General features: G+C 35.6%; 1 protein-coding gene across 4 annotated transcripts; it reads left to right on the top strand.

Annotated features, from left to right (window-relative positions):
• Positions 1–20,503: 20,503 nt before the first annotated feature.
• Positions 20,504–25,664, top strand: LOC141692768 (auxin-induced protein 5NG4-like). Of its 4 annotated transcripts, XR_012562906.1 has the most exons (10): positions 20,504–20,635; positions 20,779–20,909; positions 21,149–21,255; positions 23,171–23,287; positions 23,409–23,611; positions 23,902–24,089; positions 24,248–24,437; positions 24,907–24,952; positions 25,035–25,091; positions 25,314–25,664. XR_012562906.1 is itself a non-coding variant. In XM_074497707.1 (9 exons), the coding sequence occupies exons 3-6, from the start codon at positions 23,238–23,240 to the stop codon at positions 24,248–24,250; spliced, it is 387 nt and encodes a 128-aa protein (XP_074353808.1). In that variant the 5' UTR covers positions 20,504–20,909; positions 21,149–21,255; positions 23,171–23,237; the 3' UTR covers positions 24,251–24,437; positions 24,907–24,952; positions 25,035–25,091; positions 25,314–25,664. The 4 variants fall into 4 exon arrangements, 1 of the variants encoding a protein (XP_074353808.1); XR_012562905.1 differs by having other exon boundaries at positions 20,504–20,909; XR_012562907.1 differs by having other exon boundaries at positions 20,504–20,909; positions 21,146–21,255.
• Positions 25,665–27,569: the final 1,905 nt, after the last annotated feature.

Here is a 27,569-nt window from a genome sequence, read left to right as displayed (position 1 = left end):
CATCGGAACAATCGATAGCCCCTCATCAAATATTTCTTGCCAATAAAAAGGTACACTTAGAGGTGCCCTCGTTCACATACTTTATCAGATTCTAAATTAGAATTGAATTCGGAATACCAATATTAAATTTATACTCTTACTTATGGTTTCAAAGTTCAATATACATTCTCATCCCGCATAGAAGAAAAGGATTCCCGATGAATCTATGGATATTAGATCATCCAAATTTTTAACAATTTGCTAAATATTTACAATCTCGAATCGGAAGAGTAAGTATGAAAGAAGAATAAAAAGAAGATATTCATTATGAATATTCATCGATGATTTGAGGCAAATTTATTAAAAATTCATTGAATAAATGAAATAAAGTATAAATAGCTCTGAGCCAAACAAGAAGATCATAATCTATGAATGAAAGTTCATTGATCAACTAAAAGAATTGAACAAGTCATGTTGCGGAGAAAGACTATTCAAGTTGTTGGTCACATCAGAAGTTCAAAGTAGGGAACTAAAAGGATTGCCTGATATGACTTATCAAGGCATTGCGAATGATAAACAGTTTGGAGGGAGTAGTGCGATGGTGAGTAGATGCCAAAATAATTCACTGATTATCCTAACCCTCATCATTATCCATCCGGGGATGACCCCATCTCTTCATTTTTGTAATTCCATATTTCAACTAGTGTCTCCCTCAACATCATTTTAAAATCACTTAGTAACTTGACTTTGTAATAACTCAAATTTTTGAGACTTTGTAAAAACGCATAATGAATAGTAACCCTGAAAGATGGGGAAATGTTTTTAGTCCAAACTATATTGTTCATGAGAAATTGAGTTTCGGAGTTTATAACATGATTATACGTACCAAATGAGTGTATGTAAACGCTATTAGTTTTCAAAGAAAATGAACTTTGAAAAATGACTGTATTTATGAATCATCGAGGATTACGAGAATCACAACATAATTACAAATTTAAAACCTACGGATTTATATCCAAGAAAGATACTTCAAAACATAAAGAATAAATACGAAAGGATTTACGCCGCGAACCGTTTATGATAAATTATTATGAAAATGATTAAGCGACCAAACAAACGCGTAAACGAATAAATAAATGTATCACGCTAACCAACCATGGTAGAAAATTAACCATGGTTACTTTATTGAATAGTAAGCTAAGATATATAGGAATGATCACCTAAAGCTAGGAAATAGTAAGCTAAAGCCTAAACCAAGTAGTTTAGCATGTAACCTAGGAAAGCTAGCAAGATTTGTTCAAAGATATTTCAACATAACTCTAGTTCTAGGACATATAGTATAAAATATTCAAATCAAACACAAGTCTTATTCAAGAATCAAGAAATAAACACTGAAAATCTCTCTCTCTCTCTCTCCCTTACCTTCTTCCATTTGGCCCCAAACAAAAAGGGGAAGAAATCAATTTCAAAAATCTCTCTTCCAGTCATGGAAAAAATCCCTCATTAATTCCTAAGCTTCATACATCATAAAATAAGGTAAGATAAATTTTTAAGCTCATTTTATCTAGATTTGATGGGTGAAATAAATTTAAGAAAGATGATAGTGAATAGTATGAATATTAACTTTTCTTTGGTATCTTGATTTTAATGGTTGATTTAGGTTCCAAAAACCCTACCAAACACTCCCAATACTTCACCATCATCAAGAACACATCTCAAGATTTCAGTAAAGGTATAAATCTTTAACCCATCTTTATTTAAGGTATTAAGTTCAAGACTCTTAAGGTTCTTCGTTGTATACATAGTTTTGGTGAATGATTTGTTGTAATCTTGATGTTTAGTTAAGTAGATTTAAGGTTGATGATTGTTGCCTCAAGAACATGATGTTCTTGAGAGGAGTTAATGTGGTGGTGATGATGTATGATTGTTGGTGTAGTATAGAAATTTAAGGCGTAAACGAAACTCGGATGGTAATCTCGCTAAAACGAATAAAACTTAACATTAAGTTTCTGCAGAAAATCCCGAAGATATAAACTGTAGTTTCTTGAAAATAACACTTGATTATGATATACAATGTTATAAGCATAGTTTAGGTGCTTGAATCGCTTGATTCCGATTTATGGATCAAAAGTTATGGTCGTTTTACTAAAAGTGATTTACGCGACAAAAATTGCTACAAAATACAAACTTTGGAAATAAAAATTATCTACTTAATAATGTTCATAAATCATGTAATTTTTACAAAAGTATTAAATATAGTTCCTTAACTTATGTAAAAATTTCAAGTGAAAATAATGATTTTTCAATTTTATAAAAATATCGGAACCAAGACCGCGCGATTAGAAAACCGTTAGAACTCATAAGCGGAGCCGACGATGAATATGTAAACGGACATAAGGTACTTCGAAAAGGAAGCGACCGTGATGTGAATAAGTAATTAAAGGAATAATTAGGGTAAAATAAGTAATAAAATGAATAGTAAGTAGCATATGAGTACGAGTCGCCGTGAATTAGAACGGGACGTAACGAAACGGTTTGTGTTTATGGTTATAGATTTTTGAGGGGACCCTAGAGCATCCTCCACCTCGAGATACCCATGCAATTTTAAGAACCCAAATCTATACATTGTTGTGTTGTGAAAGGATTGTTTTATTATAACTTGCATAAATGCTATGATACTAAGTAATTGAGTTTTCGCATAATGTAGCGATGTTGTACGATACGTATATGTCGTGAAATGTTTAACGCCGCCACGAGCGTGATGTATAATTATAAGACCGAGATTCGGTCGGGATTTTAAAATAAAAACCCGGGAATCATTCCGGTGATATTTTAGAACGATTAAAGTCCGTAGTAGTTGTGTTCCAAGGGACCTCGACGTCCACTTACGAAACATTAAATACCTCAAACTTTTATTAAAATGATTTCCAAAGATCGTATTCCCTCAACTATATTTTATTGTTCGAATAATGAATATTATTTAACTATTCATTTATTATAGGAGAAGTATTCTCCAGCGATTATTTATTTCAAACCCGATTTATTATTAAAGGTTACTTTAAATTACTTAAACATAAATTAGTTGAGGAATATTATTTCAAATAGTCTTTTAAAGTATAATTATTCGAGGATTAATTATTTAACGATTAATATTTAATTATTAATTATTTATTAAATGATTTATTATGATTTAAAATACTTTCTGATTTTCGGAAAGTCATTCCAATAATTTCAGATCGTCGAAGATTATTATCTCGACTTATTTTAAAATATTTTGAATATAGTTTCAAAAAAAACTCCCCCTTGTTTACTTATCTGTGGACAACGGTCAACTCACATCCTTAGTACTTCCTCCAAAAACTTTTGAAAGTACATATATATATATGAGGTAAAGCTGTGCCTATCAACAAGTAAAATGCTTGGGGAACTTCGATATAGTTCGATGATTCCAAGTATATGATAGGATTCTTAAAAGGACAAGGAGGGGTAGAGATCCAGTACTTCATGGACTGGGGATACTGCCATATTTATTTTCATTATGAGAATGTACCATATGTACTGAAGGACATACGAAGTATGCAAAATATACTCGGGTAAAATGGGGAAGCATATAAAGCCCGAATGCGGCTTGGGTAACAACCAGGATGTTAGGAACTCGTCCCTCTACATGTAGAAAAGGTTACTGTTACCGTTATACAACTAATCATCGTATCTTGGGGCTCCAGTGAATGTCCTAACTTCCAATTGGAATTTTGATGCAATACCGTAACCCAAGCCTAGGTGCTGGGTTTACTATTAAGGTATTCGCAGGATAATAAATCCACGAAAGAATTGTTTTCAAAAGAAGGTGTGTAACACCAAGTAAACCTATTTTTAATAAAACGTATGTATCGTATATAGCATTATACTTGAGTTTATCATATAGTCATTTTATACTGTACATTATTATGCTGGGCATTATAGCTCACACTTGTTTTCCTAAATTGACACAACACAACAGTGAATCAAGATGCCTATCATGAAACTTACAGCTAGGGAACGTGTAGGAAACGGCAAACTGTTCCGTAGGATGTTTGGTGTTGTACGACAGGTAGACCGAATAAGCAGGATTGGTTTTCAGTTAGTTTTAGTCTGGCTTATTTACAAGTATAACTTATGTAAGATAATGAATAAGAAACGAATATTTGGTCGACGGACTAACCTTACTTAAAGTTATTTCCCTGGTAAGACTTAATTACTTTTTGGGTTGTAATAATTATCACTTTGTGGATTGATTTACTCTAGTAATGAATGGTTCATTTCCAAGACAATAACCTATCAGTGTGTGTGTGTGTGTGTGATAAGTGTGGGATTGTAAAAGTGTGAGTATTTATATATTATGATACGAGATAAGTGTTATATATTATTCAAGATGGCGTGGCCTCCTAGATCTTTGACCCCGGATTTTGGGGCGCCACAGACTTTCACAAGTATATCTGTCATTCCGGTGTTTTAACTCGAAGACCTTTCTCAAAATTATTCCAAAAGCATCTATTAAGCCGATAGGGGCCTGCTATATGCATCCGTTACTAATTGAAAGTAGCCAGTTCCCCTTGGGAACAGATCAAGGAGATCTCTCAGGGATCTCAATGTAGTCCATAAGTTCGGGGGCATGTGTGTTTAAGTGAACATACATTACCGAGTATATTAGAGGTCTACAAGTATATATACGTAGTTTCTGACATCATTTCTACCGAAGGATTCCGCTCTAGACTCATTGGTATATCATTTTAGAAGGTTCCAAGATCGAACCATCAGTCGTTGTAATCTTACGCCATTTAATTATAGACATGCCATCAATTCTTGACGCTCTTGATCTCTCAGCTAAACCATCATAACCTTATATGTTAAATACACTAATAATATCATCTGGTGTAATCGTCTTATGATAACATTCTTATATTATATTCAAACATTCCTTAATAGAAATGAAAACCTTAAGGTTATATTGGACACTATCTCTGTTGAATTCGTTATTAATACGATATTCAAATCCTCATTGGTAAAATAACACCTTCAACTAGTTTGGGTCGATAACCTCAACTGTATATTAATAATTAGACTTCATGGTTCTCACATGTGATGCCCCCTCGTGGGAAACCTATAAGGAATTATGATTAACCAGTCCCGTGTTATTAAAATGAACATGTGGTAATACCGTCTTTATCCCAAATGCCCTGGAGACTCACCTTCGAGTTCTACATCCATGTTAGTCCCTACCAATGCAACAAGAATTACAGAAGGGGGGTTGAATAGAATTCTTGAACCTTTTTTAAAAAAAATATAAAATGTTCTATCTTAATAATATATAAGTGTTTGATTTGCGAAGTGTGGAATAAGAAGTTAGTAAAATCAAAACACAAGTAAATAAAAACACAAGTCTTTAAAAACTTTCTGATGGATTTGAATATATCCACCAGAGATATATATTATATCAAGAGAACTCTATGTAGCAAGATTAGCTCACAGCTGCTTACAAATATGAACAACTAAGTTTACAGAGAAATGCTAAGGATGTAGTTTACAATTGTTTCTCTGAGATAATGTTCTTAGTCTTGTTCTTGTTATTCTATTTGCTACTTCTTGGTTTATATATATCACCAAGATTACAAAGTAATAAGACAAGATAATAAAACAAAACCTATCAAGTCTAATATTATGCTGCTTCATTACTCTATTCCAGCATCTTCGAATATCTTCATAATAGCATGGAAATGGCAATGCTTCTTTGTTCTCTAAAACCCAGTTGAATAGGATTCCACATTCCTTTTGCATACACTCAACGCATGTGACTGTGTTTTCACTATCAACAGATGTTTGAATTAATTATCCGTCGGGTACATGATCATCTGTCGGGTTGCCTTGTTGATCATCCGTTGAGTGGAATTATTTTTTATCCGTCGGGTAGCTATCTGGCACTTGACTTTATTTCATTTATGCAGAATTACAAGACATCATCTATGTACAATTAATAAACCTATTCTTCATATCTAATTAAAGTCAACATGACTTGAGTGCTACTACAGAATCTAAACAAGGTGTATGTAGAAATGTGCTACAGACTCATTATTACACAAGCTACTCACTCGATGGATAATAAATCATCATCCGTCGCGACTATATTGAGTCATCCGTTCGGACTATATTCCTTATCCGTCGAGTGCTACATTTTTCACTAAGTAAAATCTACTAAGGTGTTTTATTAATGAAATCATCAAGTTCACAACATATCCACAACAATCTCCCCCAATTTATGTCTACTGGAATTGTAGCCATAAATTAAGAGAAACTTGATGATAACAAAACACTTTAAAAATACAACTTTAAAAGTAAGTAGATAAAACTGTAAAGTGCTTCAAATAACAAAATGCACAAAGATTAGCTCACAGTCATTTCCAAGGTGCTCCTCTAGCCTGAGCAGATTAATCTAATTCCTTGAAGATCTGGATCTCTTTCAAAGCTTTTTGTTGTTTTCTTCTATCTGATTTTGGAGCTGTCTGTAGAATTCCAGTTCATCAGATTCTGAGAGATTTAGCTTTTCTTGCATTTCCAAAAGAGTCTCATTGCTAGAGATGCTCAATTGGTCTTCTAATCTGAAAAATCTTCTAACTCCTTTGTCATCCATGAACTCCATCAGCCAGTAGGGCCTTAAATGCACTCTACTCCATATGTAAGGAATAGTTAGAGTCTTTGGGAGTGCATCTTTAGCTCTAATACTCCTCAGTTTTTCAATCTTCTTTAGAACAAGTCTTCTTGCAGTTACATTGAATCCAAAGTTCTTCTTAAATGATAAATAAACCTTTATCAGTACAGACTGGCTTTCTTGAAGGATCCTGTGAAGTGGCCATTGAATCTTCTTTCCTCCCTTGTACTTGAAAACTAACCTTTCAGGTAGATTCCTGTAGGCATCAATCCCTCTAACTTCTTCCAGTTCATCTAGATAGAGGTTTAGATCAGAGAATTCCTTGATGTCACATTAGTACATGTAATCTCCCTTGTTGACTTTGGATTGAGCTTTGGTTAGAGATTTGGATTTGAGAGGTGACAACTTCACTTTCTTGACTGCTCTTGACTTTGTTCTCTTTGGTTGGTTAAGGATTGGCAAATTGAAGTCAGAAATTGGTAGACTTTCCCAGTCTATTGGTTCTTCCTTAGGCACAATAGGTTCACCATGAATGTTCTTGTAAGGATCCACCACCTTAATGTCTTCAAATACCACTGAGGGTTTTGATGCTTGAGTTGTAGTTGGAATGGATTCTTTGGGAAACTGATCCTCTAATTCCTTACCAATAAAGTTCAATTTTCTTTTGGTTCTTTTGGCCAATTCCTTGTATCTGTGAGATTTCTTCTGTTGTGGTTCAACTTGCTTCTTTGGATCTTGAGATTCAGTGATTTCAGATGGCTGAGCAGGAATTTGTTGTGTTGGTTTCACAGCTTGTAGTTTGGCCAAGATAGCAGCTTGCTCTTTCTTTTGTTTAACCTTTTTAGCAGCTACAGCTTGCTTCTTTTCTTGCTCTAATCCTGCCTTTTCTTCTCTCTTTGCTTCAGCAAATTGAGGATGTCCAGCCACCAGACAAATTTCTTTACCATTCCTGAAAACTTTAGCAATTCTCCTTTTCAAATCTAAATCAGCTGGATCCTTATAGAAGGCAATGGATCTTGATAACAGTTTCTTCTCATCAGGCTTTGGTGTCTAATACACTATATCCAAAGGGTTCTTTAGTGATGATTTTGGATAGTTCACCCTTGGCTTCAAAAGTACTTTAGCCTTTGGATATTTGATGCAGGATGGCTGTCCTCTTTCAAGATAGTTCATGCTCATTTCATTCACAGAGATTTGCCTGACTTGAGAGTGATGAATGACTGACTTTTCTGGCTTCTTTGCTAGCCCAAACTTCTTTTGAATATCCTCATCAATTTTCTCCCAGTTGATTGGATTCAACTGCTCATTTTCAGCTGCTTTCAAAGTAGCTGCTGCTTCCTTTATCAAATCAATAATGTCCTTACCTGGTGGCTTTGAGATAGTAATTGTAGGCACAATTACTTTGCTAACTTGAATGTTGAGCACTTTTTGCTCCCCCTCACTCATAAAACTCTCTTTCTCCCCCTTTTGTTATCATCAAGCTGTGTAGAGGAGGAGGTTTGTGCAGCCACCAGTTTCTGAAGCAAGTCTATTTATTGAGCTTGGTGTAGATGAATTGCTGTAAGAGATGATTTCATTACTATCATTCTTGTATCCAATGCATCTATCTTTGTGGCAAGATCGGAATTTTTCCTGAGTTGTCTCTTAATGTCAAGTATTGTAGTTTCTGGAAGTTTAGAGTCCATCTTGTTAGAAATGACCTTTTTCATCTCATCAATATCACCTTTGATAGTGTTGACATCTTGAGCATGTTGAAAACCTTGGAGTTTTTGTAGGTGCAGAGAAGCAAGATGTGCTTGAATGAGCTTTTTGGTGCTGGCGTTTGTGGTGGTTTGAAGAGCAGAATTTGTCTGATTTATGAGTTGAATCAGGGTTGTCTTGAAGTAGTGTTCATCACATTTCTTTGAAAATGCCCAAGATGGCATGCCTGATCTTGAACTAGAGCCTACTTCCCCCCCTATGTCCAATGGCTCTTCTTCACTATCTCCACCTTCACCTCCAAAGGATTTTTTTGAACCACCAGTCTCATAATCATCATCACCAGCTGTAGAAGGCAAAGCTGATGGCATCTTTAGATCTTTGTATGGACTGTGTGTTGTGCACCAAGTTTAGCATCCTTTCTGTATTGTCATTGCCCTGTCCAGCTAGAAGTTGGTAGGCTAGAACAGGGTGAGTAAATGTCTCAGCATCTAAGGAGGTGGAATTTATAAAGCTTGAGTTTGCTGAGATAGTCCCTCCCTGTCTACATCCTGGACATTCATTAACTCACTTACAATAACATCCACCCTTATATCTTCAGTACCTGCTTTTCTCTCATTTTCTCTTTTTTCTTGCATCAAGGTCTCACCTTGGCTCACCACCCTCACCATCTAAGGTGGGACTCCTCACACTCTTTTTTGCCAATCTTGAAGAACTGGATTGCATATTTTCACTCTTTTCCTCTCCTTTTTCCTGGGAGCAACCCAGATTCTCACTCAGTTCACTCCCTTCCCTCAGTCCTAGGAGTGATTGAACTTCCACTAAGTCTTCTGCACTTGAGATAATTGATGAAATTTGAAGCTGTGCAGAGACACTCGACATATAGGAGATATCCGTCGGGTTACCAGTTTGACTATCCGACGGATAACTGCTGTTAAGCTTATCCGTCGGGATACAATCACTACTCAACGGATGAGCAGTATCCATCGAGTGAGTAGAAATGAATGTGTTTGGATTGGAAACTATTGTGGACTCTGTGCCGATTGAAGAGAATTTTAGCACAGATGTCTCAGCAGTTCCTGAAAGAACTGGCAAGTGAGCCAACAAATCATCCAAAAGAGGATGCTCACTTGCACTAGATTTTGGCTTCCCCAACAGAGTTAAAGAAGGGGAATCAGTAATTGATGTGTTGATCATATCCATATCTAGAGAATTTGTGGGAGAATTTGGTGTTTGAGGTGCTTCTATAACTAAAGATTTTGGCTGTGACTCCATATTTATTGGAGCCACATCAAACTGACTTTGAAAAGGTGCAGTGACTGTGTCTTCAGCACCAATTTGTACAGTGTGTGAACCCTGTGCATCCCCAAGGGTTTCTAGTATAGGTTTGGGGTGAGCTTGTGTCCCTTACCCTTTTGGCCTGTGCTCTTGGCTGAGAGTTTTGTTCAATAGTCACATCCTTTTGGGAGAATGCAACTAGCAATGAGCTTATGTCCTTATTAAGCACTGTAGTTTGTTGGGAAACTGCAGTGTGGCTAGGCTGGGAAACACTCACCTCTCCAACCTTATCCTTAGGGTTTCTGTGATGTTCACCCTATCTAGCACCTTTTTTACCCACCTTCACACTCCCCTCTTTTGGTTAGGTAGATTTTGCAACTGGCATCTTTTGAGAGATACCAGAGGGGGCTTTCTTTGACTTGGATTTAGAAATTTTTGATGGTTTGGTAGCTTGGGTAGGCAACTGTTGGGTCATTGACACAGTTGCCAGAGCTACACTATAAGGCAAATGTAACACCCCCAAATCCGGGGTCGGGGATTCGGGTTGTCACGAGTTCTATTTCCCTTATCAATACTTAATCTTAACAGTCAACCAACTATTGAGTACTGTGACCCCACAATTTACACATACACACACCATAAGTTATAGTCTCAGAGATGAATACCAAAAATAACACAAGTCATTTTATTCCATAATTATAAACTGTTACACCTTAAAAGGGTTTATGAATAATTTACATATTCCTTGCCATTATTACAATTCATATTATACATAAGTCTGGTTCATCAATAGTTGAAAACCTAGCCTATTGGTAGCTCCTACCTCAGCTACGGCGCATCAACGCTTCCAGAAAACTGCGGAACGTTTTCTAACTGCTTGCGAATTGGAAGCTTGGTCTTGTTCATCTTTTCTATCTGTTGTTGTGTGATGAAAGAAGAAAGCAAGGGTAAGCAACAAGCCCACCAAAATAATATGTATAATGATTAACAATATATGAGCATTCTCATAGTACTCATGAAAGTCTTGGTCAAAAGAAATGAACCAAGCTGATATCTTAACACGACCAAGTCGCAAAATATTTAGTATATATATACATATATATATATATATACTTTTCACAATATTTGAAATCCTCTAACATGTATAACATCCACAGAGTTCCAGTTTATAACTGTATAAAAATATCGTTGCAAGGTGATCTCATATATCTAACCTTGTCTCAACGTTTTTCTGAAAATCTTTGACATGCACAAGGTAATCATTTACTAGATATAAGTTTAAAAGATGAAGTTACAAGATACTCCAATATACTTATATCTTTTCCAAATATTACTTGAACTACCACCGTTCAAGTTATAATTAGTTTCAAAAGTTCATCACATAGATGAGACTACAAGGCATAACTTGTATAGAATCAATCTTTGAAATATCATTCAAAAGAAACGAAGTTATGAGATACTTCACATAGATGAGACTACAAGGCATAACTTGTATAGAATCACATAGATGATACTACAAGGCATAACTTGTATAGCCTTTCTATCGAAGTGCTCTGGGTAGTGTTGCAGAAATATCCAACTGGATGATGAACTCATTAGGGGAGTTTGCCGTGCCAGGAAGACCACTTACGATGATCAGTCGCAGTAGTGCAACCCCACCATTTTCTACATATAGAGGAGAACCTGTCGGATTTACTTGTCAACCGAACACTGGACTCCTAAGGAATGGAGCGTCTTAGCGGAACTTCCAGGCCAATTGGGCCAATATAATAAGGCTGGGCCGGCGCCACTCGACCACTTACGCCACTCCTAGTTCAGATGAAATCCATGACTCTGAAACGTAAAGCTCATCCCCACTTTCCCCAAGTAGAAACTTGTTGATACGGCTCCACCAAGAAGTCGTATCTAGTTGGAAAGGAAAACTTACCGATATTTCCCAGGTGATGCCTGTTAATGGATTAACTTGTTCCAAGAATTTTACTTCCCGAGTGTTGGGTAAGTAATCAAAAACTCTTTTATCAAAATAGCAACCTTGTTGTGAATATAAAACACACCACAGAGCCGGATCCCTCAGGTTTTGAACGAGTATTTAAATCCCTTTCGAAAGGAAGATCTTAAATATAAAAATGGGTTTTGGGATCCGCCCTAACTTTTAAAAATCATTTTGAAGACTCGAAACCATTTTTTAAGAATGTTTGGAGTAATGCTGATTTAATAAAATAAATCAGTCCCAATATATTAGAAAATATATGAATATTGTTATTTAAATAATATTCCCATAAAGAATAATCCTTATAAAAATAATTGAAGTAGAAGTTTTAAAACTTATACTTGAAATGAATAATAAATAACCAAAGATATACTTATACGAAAGTATGATCTTTAGTTGAATAATCGAAAATAAGTTTGATTATCGAAACATTATTCTTTAATAAAATAAAGAATATTATTTAATAAATAAGCGGAGTCATAAGTCCTCGAATGAATATTCAAAATAATATTCATTAAATAAAATAAACGGAGTCATAAGTCCTCGAATGAATATTCAACTAATATTCATTAAATAAAATAAAGTTATCGAATAAACCTTATTCGATTGATAGTTTTGAAAACTATATCCATATATATATATATATATATATATATACAATATACTCGGGAACATCGACTCCCGGGTTTAGACAAATGTTCACCTTCGGGTCCCCTATACTAAGGGTATACGCAATTACTGCTTATCTCTAGCATAGGTATTATGCAACTATAAGCATTGAAATCAACAGATAGTGTCACACCCCCAACTTAAACAGCAAAATAAATATAGCTATTACATCATTTTAATAAAGAATACACAACCAAATCCAAGATCTTACAGTTTAGGGTTTGGAACAGCCCAACACTACCAACTATTACATCTGATTACAAATACCGAGTCCTCACACAACTATTATTACTTATTCTACCTGAGCTCGAACATAAGCATCAGCATCACAGGTCTTACGGGCAGTCTGCTTGAATCTAACCATAGCTGCTAGCTGTAATATCAAGGTAAAGCAAGGAGTGAGCCGAATGCTCAACAAGTGCTAACAGTACGACACAAAACATAAATTGAGATATACTTTTAAGAATAACAATGGAAAGACATAACTAATGATAACGAGAGATAAAACTATGTGAGATGACATCATTTTGCTTGTATCAAAACAATTTTAAAATCATGTCTTAATCAAAATCATTTTATGACGCTACAGATTACAGCCGGTCATCAGCCGCGAAGTAATCCCGAACCTCGCTGGGTTCTAAAACATTAACGGGAATCCCTAGGCAACTTTTAAGCCTAATATAAGTGTGGAAAGGACTCGCGTCTCAGTCCAGATCCACTATTCAAGAAAACATTTATCCCCCTTTGGGACTGAAAAACCCATATTTTATTTATTTCAAAAGCTGATGCCGAATTGTAACAAAATCTCTTTTAACAGTAAATATTTTTATTAATGGATTATAGATCAACTCGAAACATGGGAAATATGGTACTAAATCTCAGGGCCATGATTCACAAAACTTTACTCTATTAGGATAACCGAAAGGTTTTCATATGTTAGAACTTGGACAGGAAAATATGGTGAGACTAATGGATAATATGAAGGGGTAATGCCAAACTGGGCTCAAAGTAATGGTTTCTCATCAAGGTACAGGTGTTGGATCATTAAGAAGATAAGCTTCACGAATACTATGGGTGTTAAGGTATTGATCTCTAGCTCAGGAAGTATATATATATTAGAATTGTCAAGCTTTAGGATAGGAAAGAGGGTATCAATCAATGAGGAATCATGTTGGTAAGTTTCTGACTATCAGATTTCAAGGTAAGGTTCTATAGGGGTTCAAGTATCAGGATGAGATATCAATACTCAGGAATCATCAGCATGTTAATCAAGAGGATCAATCAAGTAATATAACAACTCTTTATTTTATCATGGCATTTAACTTATCATGAAAAGACTTTTGAACTACTTGCAATACATACTCGAGGGTTTATGGCATTTCTATATAATTCAAAGATAAGTGAGAGATACGCTTGATTTAAACATATCAAAATGACTCAGGATAATTGCATCGATATATATGAACTGTTTATAGTAAATACGAAAGTCAAGTTGAATCACTTGCCTTGAGATAGGCTGGTCTGGTCTGACCGGTAGGAGCAACAACTGGAGTTCCACTCGACTTTTATGGCAAGTTTTCCCTCGTCTCGAGATCCTACATAAATAATAATCCTCATTATAATATATTCTCACTAACTTAACCTATTTACAATCCGAAATTAAACACGGATGACACTTAGGCCTATACACACTTAATTTATATTCACTTTTAAATTACAATTGCACACACATAGCCACATATTCACATATCATATATTAACACCAAATAACACCATATATACCATAATGCAACACTAGGCTTGGATGATCTCGAATCACCACTTAAGTCACTTGGTCGCTAAACTAGACAAAGTCTTTAAATTTTGGCTCCCTAACTCGATGTGCCTTTCCTAAATTATCCAAAACCTATTGAACCTAACTTGCCTTTTGCTCTACTGACCTTATACCATCTTACAACTGTGGTGGTCGATCTAATACTTACTCCTAAGTGTTCTAAAACTAGGTGATAAGTGAAAGTGCTTACTGGTGCAAATTTCAGAATGACAACTATAGTTTCTTGAGTGCATTAGACACTCTTAAACTACAAGTTTTCCTTCAAAACTTTTACACAAGACTCTCCTGACCTAAGTGCATCTCAAAAGCTTGATGTGGCTCAAGGGCCTGGCTTGGGCCTTCTTGGGCCTAAGCTAAAAGTCCAAGGTTCCCCTGTTTTTCTGGGTAGAAAATGCCCTGACTTGAATTAACTTGTGACACATGGTTTTAACTCATATCCTATGAACTATGGTTGGAAAAACTTCTCTGACACACCCTCTAACTAAGGCCCAATTGGGCCTAATGAGGGCCTACCCATGACATGGTCAAATCTCCCTATTTCTAAGTTGCAACAAAACTGTCCCCTGCTGGACAGATTTTGTTATTCTACTTGTGCACCTAACCAAAAGACATGCAAACCTCCAACCAACTCCTAAAACCTTTTATATACTCCCAATACTAACTTCTGGTGGCTTGGGCCTCAAAGTGCACACCAATGACATGGTCAAAACTCACTCTAAACCTCAGGATACTAAACTGATTTTCTGCAGAAACTATAACTCTCATTCTCCAAGGTTTTGACTTGACAAACTCAACTACCAACAACCCAATACTCAAATCAAGACTTAAACATGGTAATCTACTGAACTAACTCCCTTATTCTCAAAATAACCTTGGCTGAGATCATCCTTACCTAAGGTACAATTATGGCAAAATAAGGGAATCTACACTTCACAAATCACAAATCTTCATGCTTTTGAAACAACAAGGTATGCATTTTTATAAAAGATAATCACGGATTATTACCATGAAACAAGAAGCATAAATCAATATTAACACATTATACCTACTGACATTAAGGCTCACTAACAAAATCTTTCCAAATGATCAAAATCTTACAACATTCTAAGAGAAATCCTCATGCATGCATGCCTTCGGGTTTTTCAAACCAAAATAACACATTTTCTACATATATTCCATCTTAAAATTGACATGCAAGCCTAGCATAAGGTATACCTAGATGATTACTTAGCATGCAAGGAGTTTATCAAATTTTTACCACAAAATTCAAGTCATTATCACATAAACATGCAAAAATTGATCAAAACAACAAGAATGATTTCAAGGACCATTCATTCGGCTCCCATATGGTCATGGCCGAATGAGATGGATGGAAATGGCCATTAAATCATCAAGAGTTTCCTTCTCATTACTTGGCACTTATCCATTCATTGTAGTCCTCTCAAAAACAACCTTAAATCCATAAGAATCAAGATTGTATTTTGAGTTTCACTAAAACCTTTACATGCAACCCTTAAACTTAAACTTTCTACTCAAAACTCTTTGAAATATGAATGATCATGGTATGGGAGATAACATTTACTTGTATAAAGAGTAGAAGCTTGGTGGATAAATGAAGAAAAATGGGGAGGGGGGGTTGGTTCTCGGCTAAACCCGAGAGTGAGAGAGGGAGGGCCGAGAGTGAGGGAGGAGAGAGTGAGGTGTGGGTGATGAGTAAAAATGATCATGTCTTTGCTTGTTTTTATGGTATTTGATTTGACAAAATGTGAGTGGAAAAGAGAATTGACAAGTCTATCCCTCCACTTATACTTGGTGCATTTTGCATGCAAGGGTAAAGAAGGAAATTGGCTAGAGAAATAAGAGTTAGTGGGGTTGGAATTGTCCTCTTTGTCCTTGAAAAGAATGAGAGGGTGGTTTGCATGCAAGGGCTTTCTTGTAATTTGCTAAATATGACAACTAGAATTTATAATGATTTATTTTTATAAAATAAAATACAAGTTCAAAAATTATAAAATTTATACCATAAAATAACTTGGATTTTTAGAGACTTTATAAAATCATTTTCAAAATTTGTGAACAAAATACCTTTTAAAAGAAATTTTTTCAAAGGCTTAGAATATTCCATATAAATCAAAAATAAAGAAATTAAATAAACTCTTGCTTTGAAAAATCACGTACTACACAAAGCAAATTTATAATGCAGAAATTTTCACTCACACTAGCGTACAATCATTGAATATATTTTCATTTGACTTTAATATTATACCAAATCCACAAATAATATTACACGAAAATACCGGTTGTAACATCCTCTCCCCCTAAAGGGATTCTATCCCCGGAATCTAAGTGAAAAGATGAGGATGCCGGGAACGCATATCAGACTCTAACTCCCAAGTCGAATCTTCGACCTTAGGGTTCCTCCAAAGTACTTTTACTAACTTTACTGACTTATTTCTAAGACTATTTACTTGCCAGTCGAGTATTTTAACCGGTTGCTCCACAAATGACAGGTCTGCCTGAATTTCTACAGGTTCATATTCTATCGCATGGCTAGCGTTAGGATTGTACTTCTTAAGCAACGACACATGGAACACATTATGCACATTCTGATACTGAGGTGGTAAGGCCAACTCATATGCCACCTTTCCCACTTGACTCAAAATCTCAAAAGGACCTATGTATCTAGGTGCTAACTTCCCTTTCTTGCCAAATCTCATCAACCCTTTTCTAGGTGACACCTTCAGCAACACAGCTTCGCCAATTTGGAATTGAACATCCTTACGCGCTGGATCCGCATACTTCCTCTGTCTATCTTGAGCAGCAAGCAACCTTTTCTGAATTAACTTGACCGAGTCATGCAACTGTTGTACCAAATCCGAGCCGAGAATTCTTCCTTCTCCTACTTCATCCCAACTTGTTGGTGATCTACATTTTCGCCCGTACAAAGCTTCGTATGGTGGCATGCCGATACTGGAATGATAGCTGTTGTTGTAAGAGAATTCAATCAACGGCAAATGGTCATCCCAACTTCCTGTAAAATCGATTGCACAACTGCGCAACATGTCTTCAATTGTTTGAATCGTCCTTTCACTCTGGCCATCAGTCTGCGGGTGGTACGCCGTGCTTATATTCAACTTTGTGCCAAGACATTCCTGAAATTGCTTCCAGAATCTCGAGTTAAATCGGGGATCTCTGTCTGAAACTATTGATACGGGTACTCCATGCCTTAGTACGATTTCGCGCACATACAGATGAACCAACTTGTCCAATGACGACTTCTCGTTTATTGGAAGGAAATGCGCCGACTTCGTAAGACGATCAATTATAACCCATATTGCGTCATGTCCGGATTTCGTTCGCGGTAGTCCTACTATAAAGTCCATAGCGATATTTTCCCATTTCCATTCTGGAATCTTCAGGGGCTGAATTAATCCTCTTGGTCGTTGATGTTCTGCCTTTACTTTCTGACAAGTATAGCACTTCGCAACCCATTCTGCCACGTCTCGCTTCATATTTGGCCACCAAAAGTTCTGCTTTAAGTCTCGATACATCTTGGTGCTTCCCGGGTGGATTGAAAATTTTGAATTGTGGGCTTTATGGAGGATCTCATTCTTTAATTCAGGTACATGGGGAATCCATATTCTGGATAAAAACCTTAGTATCCCTTGCTCATCCCTTTGAGTATTAATCTCCTCTCCAGATAACTGATTCTTCTCTTTTTCCATTACTTCCTCTTGACACTTCTTTATTTTTTCCACTAGTGTTGGCTGAAAGGTCATTGCACGACAAACTTCCTCGACTTTTCCATAAGCACAAAGTTCCAATTCCAATTTTTCGATTTCTTTAGATAACTCTTTTGATGTTATCATCGTATTCAATCTCTCCTTCCTACTCAGAGCATTGGCCACTATGTTCGCCTTTTCGGGATGGTAATTTTTCGAACAGTCATAGTCCTTGATCAATTCCAGCCATCTCCTCTGCCTCATATTGAGCTCTTTCTGAGTAAAAATGTACTTTAAACTCTTGTGATCCGTGTAGATTTCACACTTCTCTCCGTAGAGGTAATGTCTCCAAATCTTAAGTGTGAACACTATGGCGGCTAGTTCCAAGTCATGCGTCGGGTACTTTAACTCATGCGGCTTCAACTGTCTTGACGCATATGCGATCACTTTACTGTGTTGCATCAACACACAACCCAAACCCTTATGTGAAGCGTCGCTGAATATTACAAAATTCCCTTGATCATCTGGAAGTACCAATACCGGAGTTGTTACCAACTTCTGCTTTAACTCATGAAAGCTATCTTCACATTCTGCACTCCATTCAAACTTTTGATTCTTTCTGGTTAACTTGGTCAATGGCGTGGCGATCTTCGAGAAATCCTTGACGAATCTTCTATAGTATCCGGCCAATCCTAGAAAACTTCGCACTTCCGTAGGAGTCTTTGGCCTCTCCCAACTCATAATTGCCTCAATCTTTGCCGGATCCACTTTAAATCCCTCATTTCCAATAACATGCCCCAAAAATTGAACTTCCTTTAACCAAAACTCACATTTGGTAAACTTGGCATACAACTTCTCTTATCGGAGTATCTCCAATGCTATCCAGAGGTGCTGCTTATGTTCTTCTTCCGACTTAGAATAAATAAGGATGTCATCAATGAATACCACGACAAATTTGTCCAAATACTTCTTAAATACCGGATTCATCAGATCCATAAATGCGGCCGGAGCGTTGGTCAATCCAAACGGCATTACTAGGAATTCATAATGCCCATATCTGGTCCTGAATGCGGTCTTAGGAATATCTTCTTCTTTGATCTTTAATTGATGGTATCCCGATCTCAAATCAATCTTCGAAAAGCATTTTGCTCCCTTCAACTGATCAAAAAGGTCATCTATCCTTGGTAGCGGGTAGCGGTTCTTGATCGTTACCTTATTCAACTCCCGATAATCTATGCATAGTCGCATACTCCCATCTTTCTTCTTTACAAACAGAACAGGTGCTCCCCATGGCGATGCACTTGGCCGTATCACTACCTTATCCAATAATTCTTGTAGCTGGCTCGCCAACTCTTTCATTTCTGCTGGTGCCATCCTATATGGGGCCTTTGAAACTGGTTCCGTGCCTGGAGCAAGGTTGATTTCGAACTCAATTTGTCGACCTGGTGGTAAGCCTGGTAGTTCGTCGAGAAACACATCGGGGAACTCGTTAACTACAGGAATATCTTCCATGCTGAGGCTACCTCTCTCTGAATCCACTACATATGCCAGGAACAACTCACAACCTTTTCTAAGTAACTTCTTAGCCTGAACAATTATAAGAAATAGTTGTTCTTGCCTCTGCCCCTTAAATACTACCTTCTCTCCACTCTTCGTCTTTAAATACACTCTCTTGGTCTTACAATTTATCTGAGCGCTATTCTCTCCTAACCAATCCATTCCTAAAATTATATCAAACTCTCCCAACTTGAAGAGTATCAAGTCGGCTGAGAACTTATACCCCGAAATATCAATCTCACATTTTGGACAAAATTGATTCACAGGAATCTTCTCTTGGTTTGTAATTACCACATTTACTACCTCACTCATAACCATTTTATCACATTGGAGCTTATCAACAAAAGATTCTGATATGAAAGATCTTGTTGCTCCCGAATCAATCAATACTTTAGCTTTGACATTATTGAGTAAAAGTGTACCTGCTATTACTTCAGAATTCTGAACAGCATCCTTCATCTTTAGACACTAAACCATAAATGGCCTATCGCAACCCCCTCCATGTGAGTATTGCTTCATTATGTTACCTTAGGTATGCTACTTTTGACCTAGTACAACATTGTAATTTTGATGTTACCTTAGCTACATCATTGGTGTTGTATTAGATAGATAGTGTTGAATTTTTCAACATGCATGGATAAATGTTACCTTAGATTATTGTTAAACAAATATATTATTTTTAATATAAAATAAAATTAAATAATTGTTCATTTCTAGAAATATTTACAATACATAAAAATAATCAATATATTTTTCTAAAAAGTAAAATTCGTCGAGATAAGTAAATTGTTTTTTCCAAAATTTTAATAATGATTTTGTTTAATTAAATTTAAAATATATATTAAGTTTTTATGTTAATTTAAATATTAAATAGTTTTTTATCTTTAAAAATTTATTACTAGACAAAAAGTAAATAGTACATATTTTCAGAAAAAAGTATTACTAGACAAATACATTAGTATGTTTAATATTAATTACAAAATTTATTTATTAAATTAAAAATTTTAAATTTTAAATAAAAATTAAACATAAACTGATATAAACATACAAGCACATTAGTCAGTGAATTTTTTGTGCTAGTCAGAGCGGCAAAATGCCCGCTCATTTTTTCACTAGGTGACCCCTCTGTGTATCTCTCTCCCCCAACCTCTCTATTTCTCTCCCCCAGTCTCAGCCCGGCTTTACATCTCTTTCCCAACTCTCACTTTAGGCTACATATATATCAGGTCGATTCGTTGATGACTTACTACACATATTTAAGTCGGCCGGGTCAAATTTGAGAGCTTCAAATTGGGGTTTCTTGTACTTGGGGTTGAAATTAGGGCTTCTTCGCACTTCAACTAATTAGGTTCTATATCTTTGATTTTAGGTCTCCGTTGATGGATTTGGAGCTTCAGACCTTCGATTTTAGGTATTTTGGGAGTTTTGGTACTTATTTAGATGTTGATATATTATCGGATGAAGAGATTCTCCTGGAAGAAATTAAGGAGAACTCGAAAGGTAGTGCCTATTCAATTGTAACTATGTTGTTAAGTCTATAGATTGTTGCCTGACTGAACACGTTATCACTTCCATCATGGATTAGTCTATAGAAGCATTATAGATTAGTGTGCACAACATATGTCTTTCAATTAGTGGTCATATTTTCATACATTTTGCAATTATTCTTTCTATTCTTGACTTGTCACTAAAATTGACTAGACTTTCCTTGTTGTGTCTTTTTTATTACCTTGTAGCAGATTAGAACGTCTACAACCTCTCAAGAATGAGAGAATCAGCAGCAATTAGGTACAAAGGATTTGGAATACCAATGGATTGGATGCTTGATACTGGTTATGTAACACAGGTACATACATATGCTCTTTAGCATTGTAAATTTAAATAGAATTTTATAATGCAGAAGACTAGACTTACATACTGTGTACTTATGTGAATCAAAATCAAGTGTCTGGTGCCATGTTTTTACATATAATCAACTACAGTTTACTGTCACTCTACCGACACCAGTGTATCCTGTTACTCCTATGTTTTGGCTAATGCGTGTACATGCACAAGCAGCTCTCCTACTAAAGCAAATGCAGGGGCCTTGATTAATACTTTAGTGTATTCTATTACACTTTAATCACATTTTCTACTTTCACAGCTAAGAGTTCCAGTTACCCCCATATTTTTTTGTCAAAAGTAAATAATTAAGGCAGCATTTAAAAAACAAGCAGCCAATCTGAAATCTAATTATTATATACTGGGTGATAGACTGATAGTCCTCTGTAGTTAACATATCAGGTGTTGAAAACAATTTTGCTACTTTTGGAGAAATCTGGTTGTATTCGTAGCTTTTCTCTACTTAGTTGGTTTACTTCTTGTTAATCTGGATTTTATTTTTATACTATAACTCTTGCTGGATATAATATTTCCTATTTTTTCTTCCTCCATTCATACAATATGGATCAAATCTGTGTTTCTTCCTCCATTCATACAATATGGATCAAATCTGTGTTTCTAAGCCTTACTTTATTATCAATATTGTTAACTTTGACTTTGTTTTAGTTGAATTATTTTTAATTCTTTTTTCCCTCTCTACTTCAACTTATTTTGTAGGAAACTGAAGTCCTTATTGCTTTCATTCTGATAGAGTATTGCAACTTCATTTTGATGGTCAGAGTCATAATTGGTTGATATGTATGCCAATGAAATTTCTTATGCTCCAGACCTATAGATTTTAAAATATAGCTATTGTAATTAAGCTGATTTAGGTTATTTTGTGCAGAAAATATAACATTGTTATAATCGATTCCTTGAACACAGAACCAAATGAGTATCTATGAATCTAGGAGTATATATACGTTCAAAGTGGTAACTTCACATTTTTAATTATATATAACATGTGCATTATATTAGGCTCTTAAAGAGAGGTCAATGTCTGTAGAGATGGAATTTATTTCTCTATTATGCCTTATTTATATTTTACATATATTTTGCAATGTTTTGCTCTGTTTTCATTGACTCATCACTCTTTCATTTTATTTTAAGTTAACATCTACCACTAGTATAAACACTGCCCACTACATTATGTGTCTTGTAATCTTAAGAAATAGTTTTATTTTGTAGATAATCATGATAGAAGTAGTCATCTTATAACTGTCAAGTACTGTAGTTAAGATTAATAACAAAACCTGAAGGTATTGAACTACCACCATTTGAGCTTCTAAGTAATTGTTAGTTACTGCATGTACGTATAATAGCTTATCGGACTTTTACATTAATAGGTTTGGCTAAACAAGTCACATGTATTTAATCATTGTTACTTAATCAGAAACAGTCAATCATTAGTTTGCTGCAGTATAGCTTACCAGAATTTTGTATTTACCATTTGGTTCGAAAAAGTCATAGCCTCACAGGTATGTCACTTTTATCTGCTTGTAAATGTATAGAAAATGTTGTCATGAACAAAATCGGGAAACATAAATAAATATGTATTGTGGAGTGATTTGTTAAATTATGTGGACTTGAAGACTTATTGACATTTTCATTTTTGTATGGATTATTGGAACCTAATTATGTACTCCTATCAATTTTTTTATAAAAAGAAATGACTAATGTACTCTTCTTCTATAAATAGCAGTCATTATCTGATGTCTGTATATACTTAATAAGTGCAGTCATTATCTGATGTCTGTATATACCTAATTATGTACTCCTATCAATTTTCAATATATTCCTTTCATTTATTCACTAATACTTTTTGTTTCTTCTCTGATCAGAATTACTGCAAATCAATGATGTTATATCTTAGAATTGTACTATGCATCCCCAACCTTGGCCTTTGCTATGCAGAACTCAGTGCCTACAATAACCTTTGTCATGGCTTCTACTTTGAGGTAAATTTAATATAAGAAAACAGAACAAGTATATACATTAAAAATAAGTTGTATTTAAAAAAATGTTGGTTCCGGGAGTATGTTTTTACATAATAACTTGATTTGCACCTATTGTTTCTAGACAGAAAAAAGTTAATATTATGGAGGGAATGCTTGGCCAAAATTCTTGGAACAATTTCTAGCGTAGGAGGTGCAATAATTATCACCCTGTATAAAGGTCTTCCACTGCTACAAACCCAACAGTCACAACAACCACCAGAAATTCATTCCCTGGATAATAAAACACAGAATTATACGCGGGGTTGTATATATATACTTGGACAGGTATTTAATCCAATTATTAATAGATCACTATTATCTATCATTAACATTTATTTTTCTTTGGTATGAGATGAACCTTATATTTATGACATTGTAGAAACATTAACTTTAAAACCAGTGGGATTCATTTAAATTCTTTACAAGGTTTTTTTTAGAATTTTAATTATCTTTTACTTGTTCAGGTTAGACCTTTATTACTCTCTATTTATTTTGTAAAATGTTGAATTGTGTCAGATGTCGTATCTTATGTCAATAGCCTCTAATGCTAATAATGAGATAATCATTCACTTTAGCTTGGAACTTCTGGAAAATCACTTCTTGTGGATGGTATTGATGATAAAGGGTTTAGCACAGAAGCACATGGATGTGCTATAATCGAGGTACTTGGAAAGGACAAGCATAACGAGGTGTTGGCTACATTACACAAGGTTTGAACTGACATCGGCAGTTCACTCATTTCTATTCAGATTTTGGATCAAAAGTAAGAGCAAGAGAAAATAAATAGAAAAGAATATAGATGTTACCGATCCATGTTACCGAATTAGCATTTTTTTGTATGGATTGAGATGTGTATGATAATCGCATACTTGGCTTTAATTTCACTGATGATCCATGTTTTTCTCTCGTGGCTGTTAACAGTGAAATATGAATTTGGACTTGGCGGTGCCATGATTTCTACAATTTTGGCAATTTGGATTCCGAATATAGGTCAACTAGTTTATCTTTTTGGTGGATGGTGCCCAGATACATAGAAAGGATTTTCAATTCTGGCCTTCAAGGATCTCTGGCCTATTATCAAGCTTTCTTTGTCATCAGGTGTTATGCTCTGGTAAGTTTAATTCACCCTTATTCACCTTATTCCAGTTTTATTTACTAATTGTACAGATGATCAAGCAAACCAGGTAATGTTATTGTTGTAATAAACAGGTGTCCGCAAGAAATTTTTCCTTCTTCATAAAATTACACATTACCTTGAAATTTCTTCTGAAATATCCATGCCTCAAAGTTCAAAGGCTTAATAATATATTGGTTAATAGAGGCACGGAGACCTGGAATGACCTTCTCTGCCTATTTTAAAGTATTAATTACATATTTACATCATTCTATAGGTGTAAACATTCTGGAGGTCATACTACGGAATTAAGAAGGAATTTAATTTAGAAAAGTAGAGAGAAATTATGATTTATAAACAATGATCATTGTTTTTTATTCCACAAACTCTGCGTGTTAATTTTAGAAATGTGATTTCTTTCGCAGCCTCGAACTGTGGTACAACACGATACTAATTCTTTTGACAGGGAACATGAAGAATGCATAGGTTGCCATTGTTGCCCTTTCCATCTGGTATATATTTATACACAATTCCACTGTAATAATTTGGCATCATCATTTAATTTTAAGAAATAAATGTTTTCTCTTTTGGCAGCCTCAATATCAATGGTTGGGAAATGATGATAACTCTTGGTTTTTTGGCTGCAGCAAGGTAGTAACAACTGTGTTTTGTTTTACGATTATCCTTCGTATCATTTTTATGATGATATATTGGGCCATAACTTATCAAAGGGAGAATCAGTTTTACTAAGACAACTGCATTTTCAGTCACTTACATTACATGTACTTGTTTTTGCATAAAACGTCTAGTGTACGAGTCATAAATGAGGTTGTTGAGTGAATTCGAATGCTTATTGAGTGATATGCTTTGCAGGATTTAGAATAGAAAATAGAGGTTGTTGTGGCACAGGCACCATTGAATTGGCTTTCTTATGTAAATGCCCTTGTCCAGATGCTAACAACTACATTTTCTGGACAATCAATATCCCCAGTCCCAATATACATCAATTAGTGGAAAAGAGCCTTGGTAGACTGATCTAGAAGGAGATAGCTAAAGATAGCTGCCAGCTTAGTTGAGTTAATTACGATTCTCGTAAATTAGACTTGTAATGTTTGTATTTAGTAGATTAAGAAGTTTGGGATGTATTAGATATAGTACATTTAATTGTACATCGGTTTTATGAAATGGTATTGTTGGATGGATCGTTGGGTTAATGAATTTGCTTTTGGGATTGCATAAATATCAACAACAAATTTTCATTTTTTTTATTAGCAAAGTGTTACATTAGCTTTATAAAATGTTATAATACAAAAAAATGGGACCCATATTCCACGTAACAACTGTGGTCCTATATGTGGGTCCCACTTTTTTAAAAACATTTTGAAACTCTAAGGTAACATAAAAAATAAGTTAAAACTGATCTCTCTTTCTGTTGCATTAGCAAGCTAAGGCAACATATAAACAAGTTAAAACACGATGTTGCCTTAGGCACCAAAGATGTTACCTTAGACCCCTAAGGCAACATGGAAAAACCTATCTTTAAGAAAATGTTACCTTAGCTTAAAAATGGGGCAAGAGCAACATATTTACCCCCTAATGCAACATTTTTTTGGTGTTACAGTAGGCATTTTATGGTGTAGTGAGATCAAATGTCCTTGCTGTTGCTTGCGGGGTTGGTGCGGGTGGTGGAGGTAATGCCAATACCTCGGCTGGCACGCTTGCACTAGTACTTGCCACATTCATCAGAGCTTTGACTGGTCCGGTTGCCTTGCACTCCCTAGCTATATGTCCAGTCTTCCCACACTTATAGCACATAACTCCTGGCTTCGGCATCTTGCACTCATTTGCCAAATGTCCCTTCTGATTGCACCTATACCAGGTCATGCTCAGCTTATTGCATACTCCGGGGTGCCTTCTTCCACAGTGCTTGCATTCCGGTCTCTGGAACCTGTTTTCTCCAATTTTCCCTTGGCTTGCCTGGTTGTTCCCTTTTGATTCTTGCCTTTTGCCCAAATTTCCCTTCTTTTGAAAATTTCCGCCCTTCTGGAAACCAATCCTCCTTACACTCCGATTTTGTGAACTTCCTGCTTCAGACTTTTCTCCATAAAATGGAACCTTCCTTTTCTTGTTATCCCTCTCTTTCCTTGACTGCATCTCATTATTCTCAATCAGAGCAGCTTTCTGTACTACTCCCGCATAAGTTTCAAGCTCAAACATAGCCACCCTATCTCTGATCCAAGGCTCCAATCCATGCTGAAATTTCTTTGCTTTTTCCTCCTCAGTGCTGGTATACTTTGTCACAAACCTTGACAACTCAGTGAACTTCTTCTCATACTCCAATACAGTCATGTTCCCTTGCTTCAACTCAAAAAATTTTAGCTCCATCTGATTCTGCATGTACTTAGGGTAATACTTGTCCAGAAAAAACTTCTTAAATCTCTCCCAAGAAACCTGCTGAGTGACTTCCATAGCCTTTACTGATTCCCACCAATAGATGACTTCTCCCTTCAAGAAGTAAGTAGCATATGGCGTCTTCTGATCGTCTCCTAACTGTACCAACTCAAAAGCCCTTTCCATCTCCTTGATCCATGTGTTAGCTATCACTGGATCAGTGGTATCATGAAATACAGGTGGATTCACATTCTGAAAAGCCTTGAAAGTGACAACTTGTCTAGGTGGTACTGGTGGTTCAGGTGGTTGGTGTGGCTCACGGTTATCTTGGTTTTCAATTCGTTGTTGAAGAGTTAGTTGTTGTTGAGCTATAGCATTGGTTTGCTGTTGCAAAGTTTCCAGTAGTCGAAGAATATTTGGGTCTGTGGTGGAGGTGGTTGTTGGGTTCTTCTTTTTGGGAGGCATGATCCTGAAATAAGAGTTGTGTCAAAACAGATATGAATGATAAAATGATTCGAGGGTATCACATGGCATTCTGATTTACATATGGGGTCAAGTTTCCAAATTAAGCAGATATGGTGATGCATATAAAAATGTAAAATAACGGTTGAGAGCAAATGGAACAATAGAACATAATTATTGAAATTTTTAAAGGTCACAATACATAGGATTGGGACATAGTCTGTTTCTAGGAATAACAGGCTTATTTAAAAGAAAAACGGAAACAACTGGGGATTC

Source organism: Apium graveolens, chromosome 10 (assembly GCF_009905375.1).
Source record: "Apium graveolens cultivar Ventura chromosome 10, ASM990537v1, whole genome shotgun sequence".
NCBI lineage: Eukaryota > Viridiplantae > Streptophyta > Magnoliopsida > Apiales > Apiaceae > Apium > Apium graveolens.
This window is presented reverse-complemented; position numbering and strand designations above follow the sequence as displayed.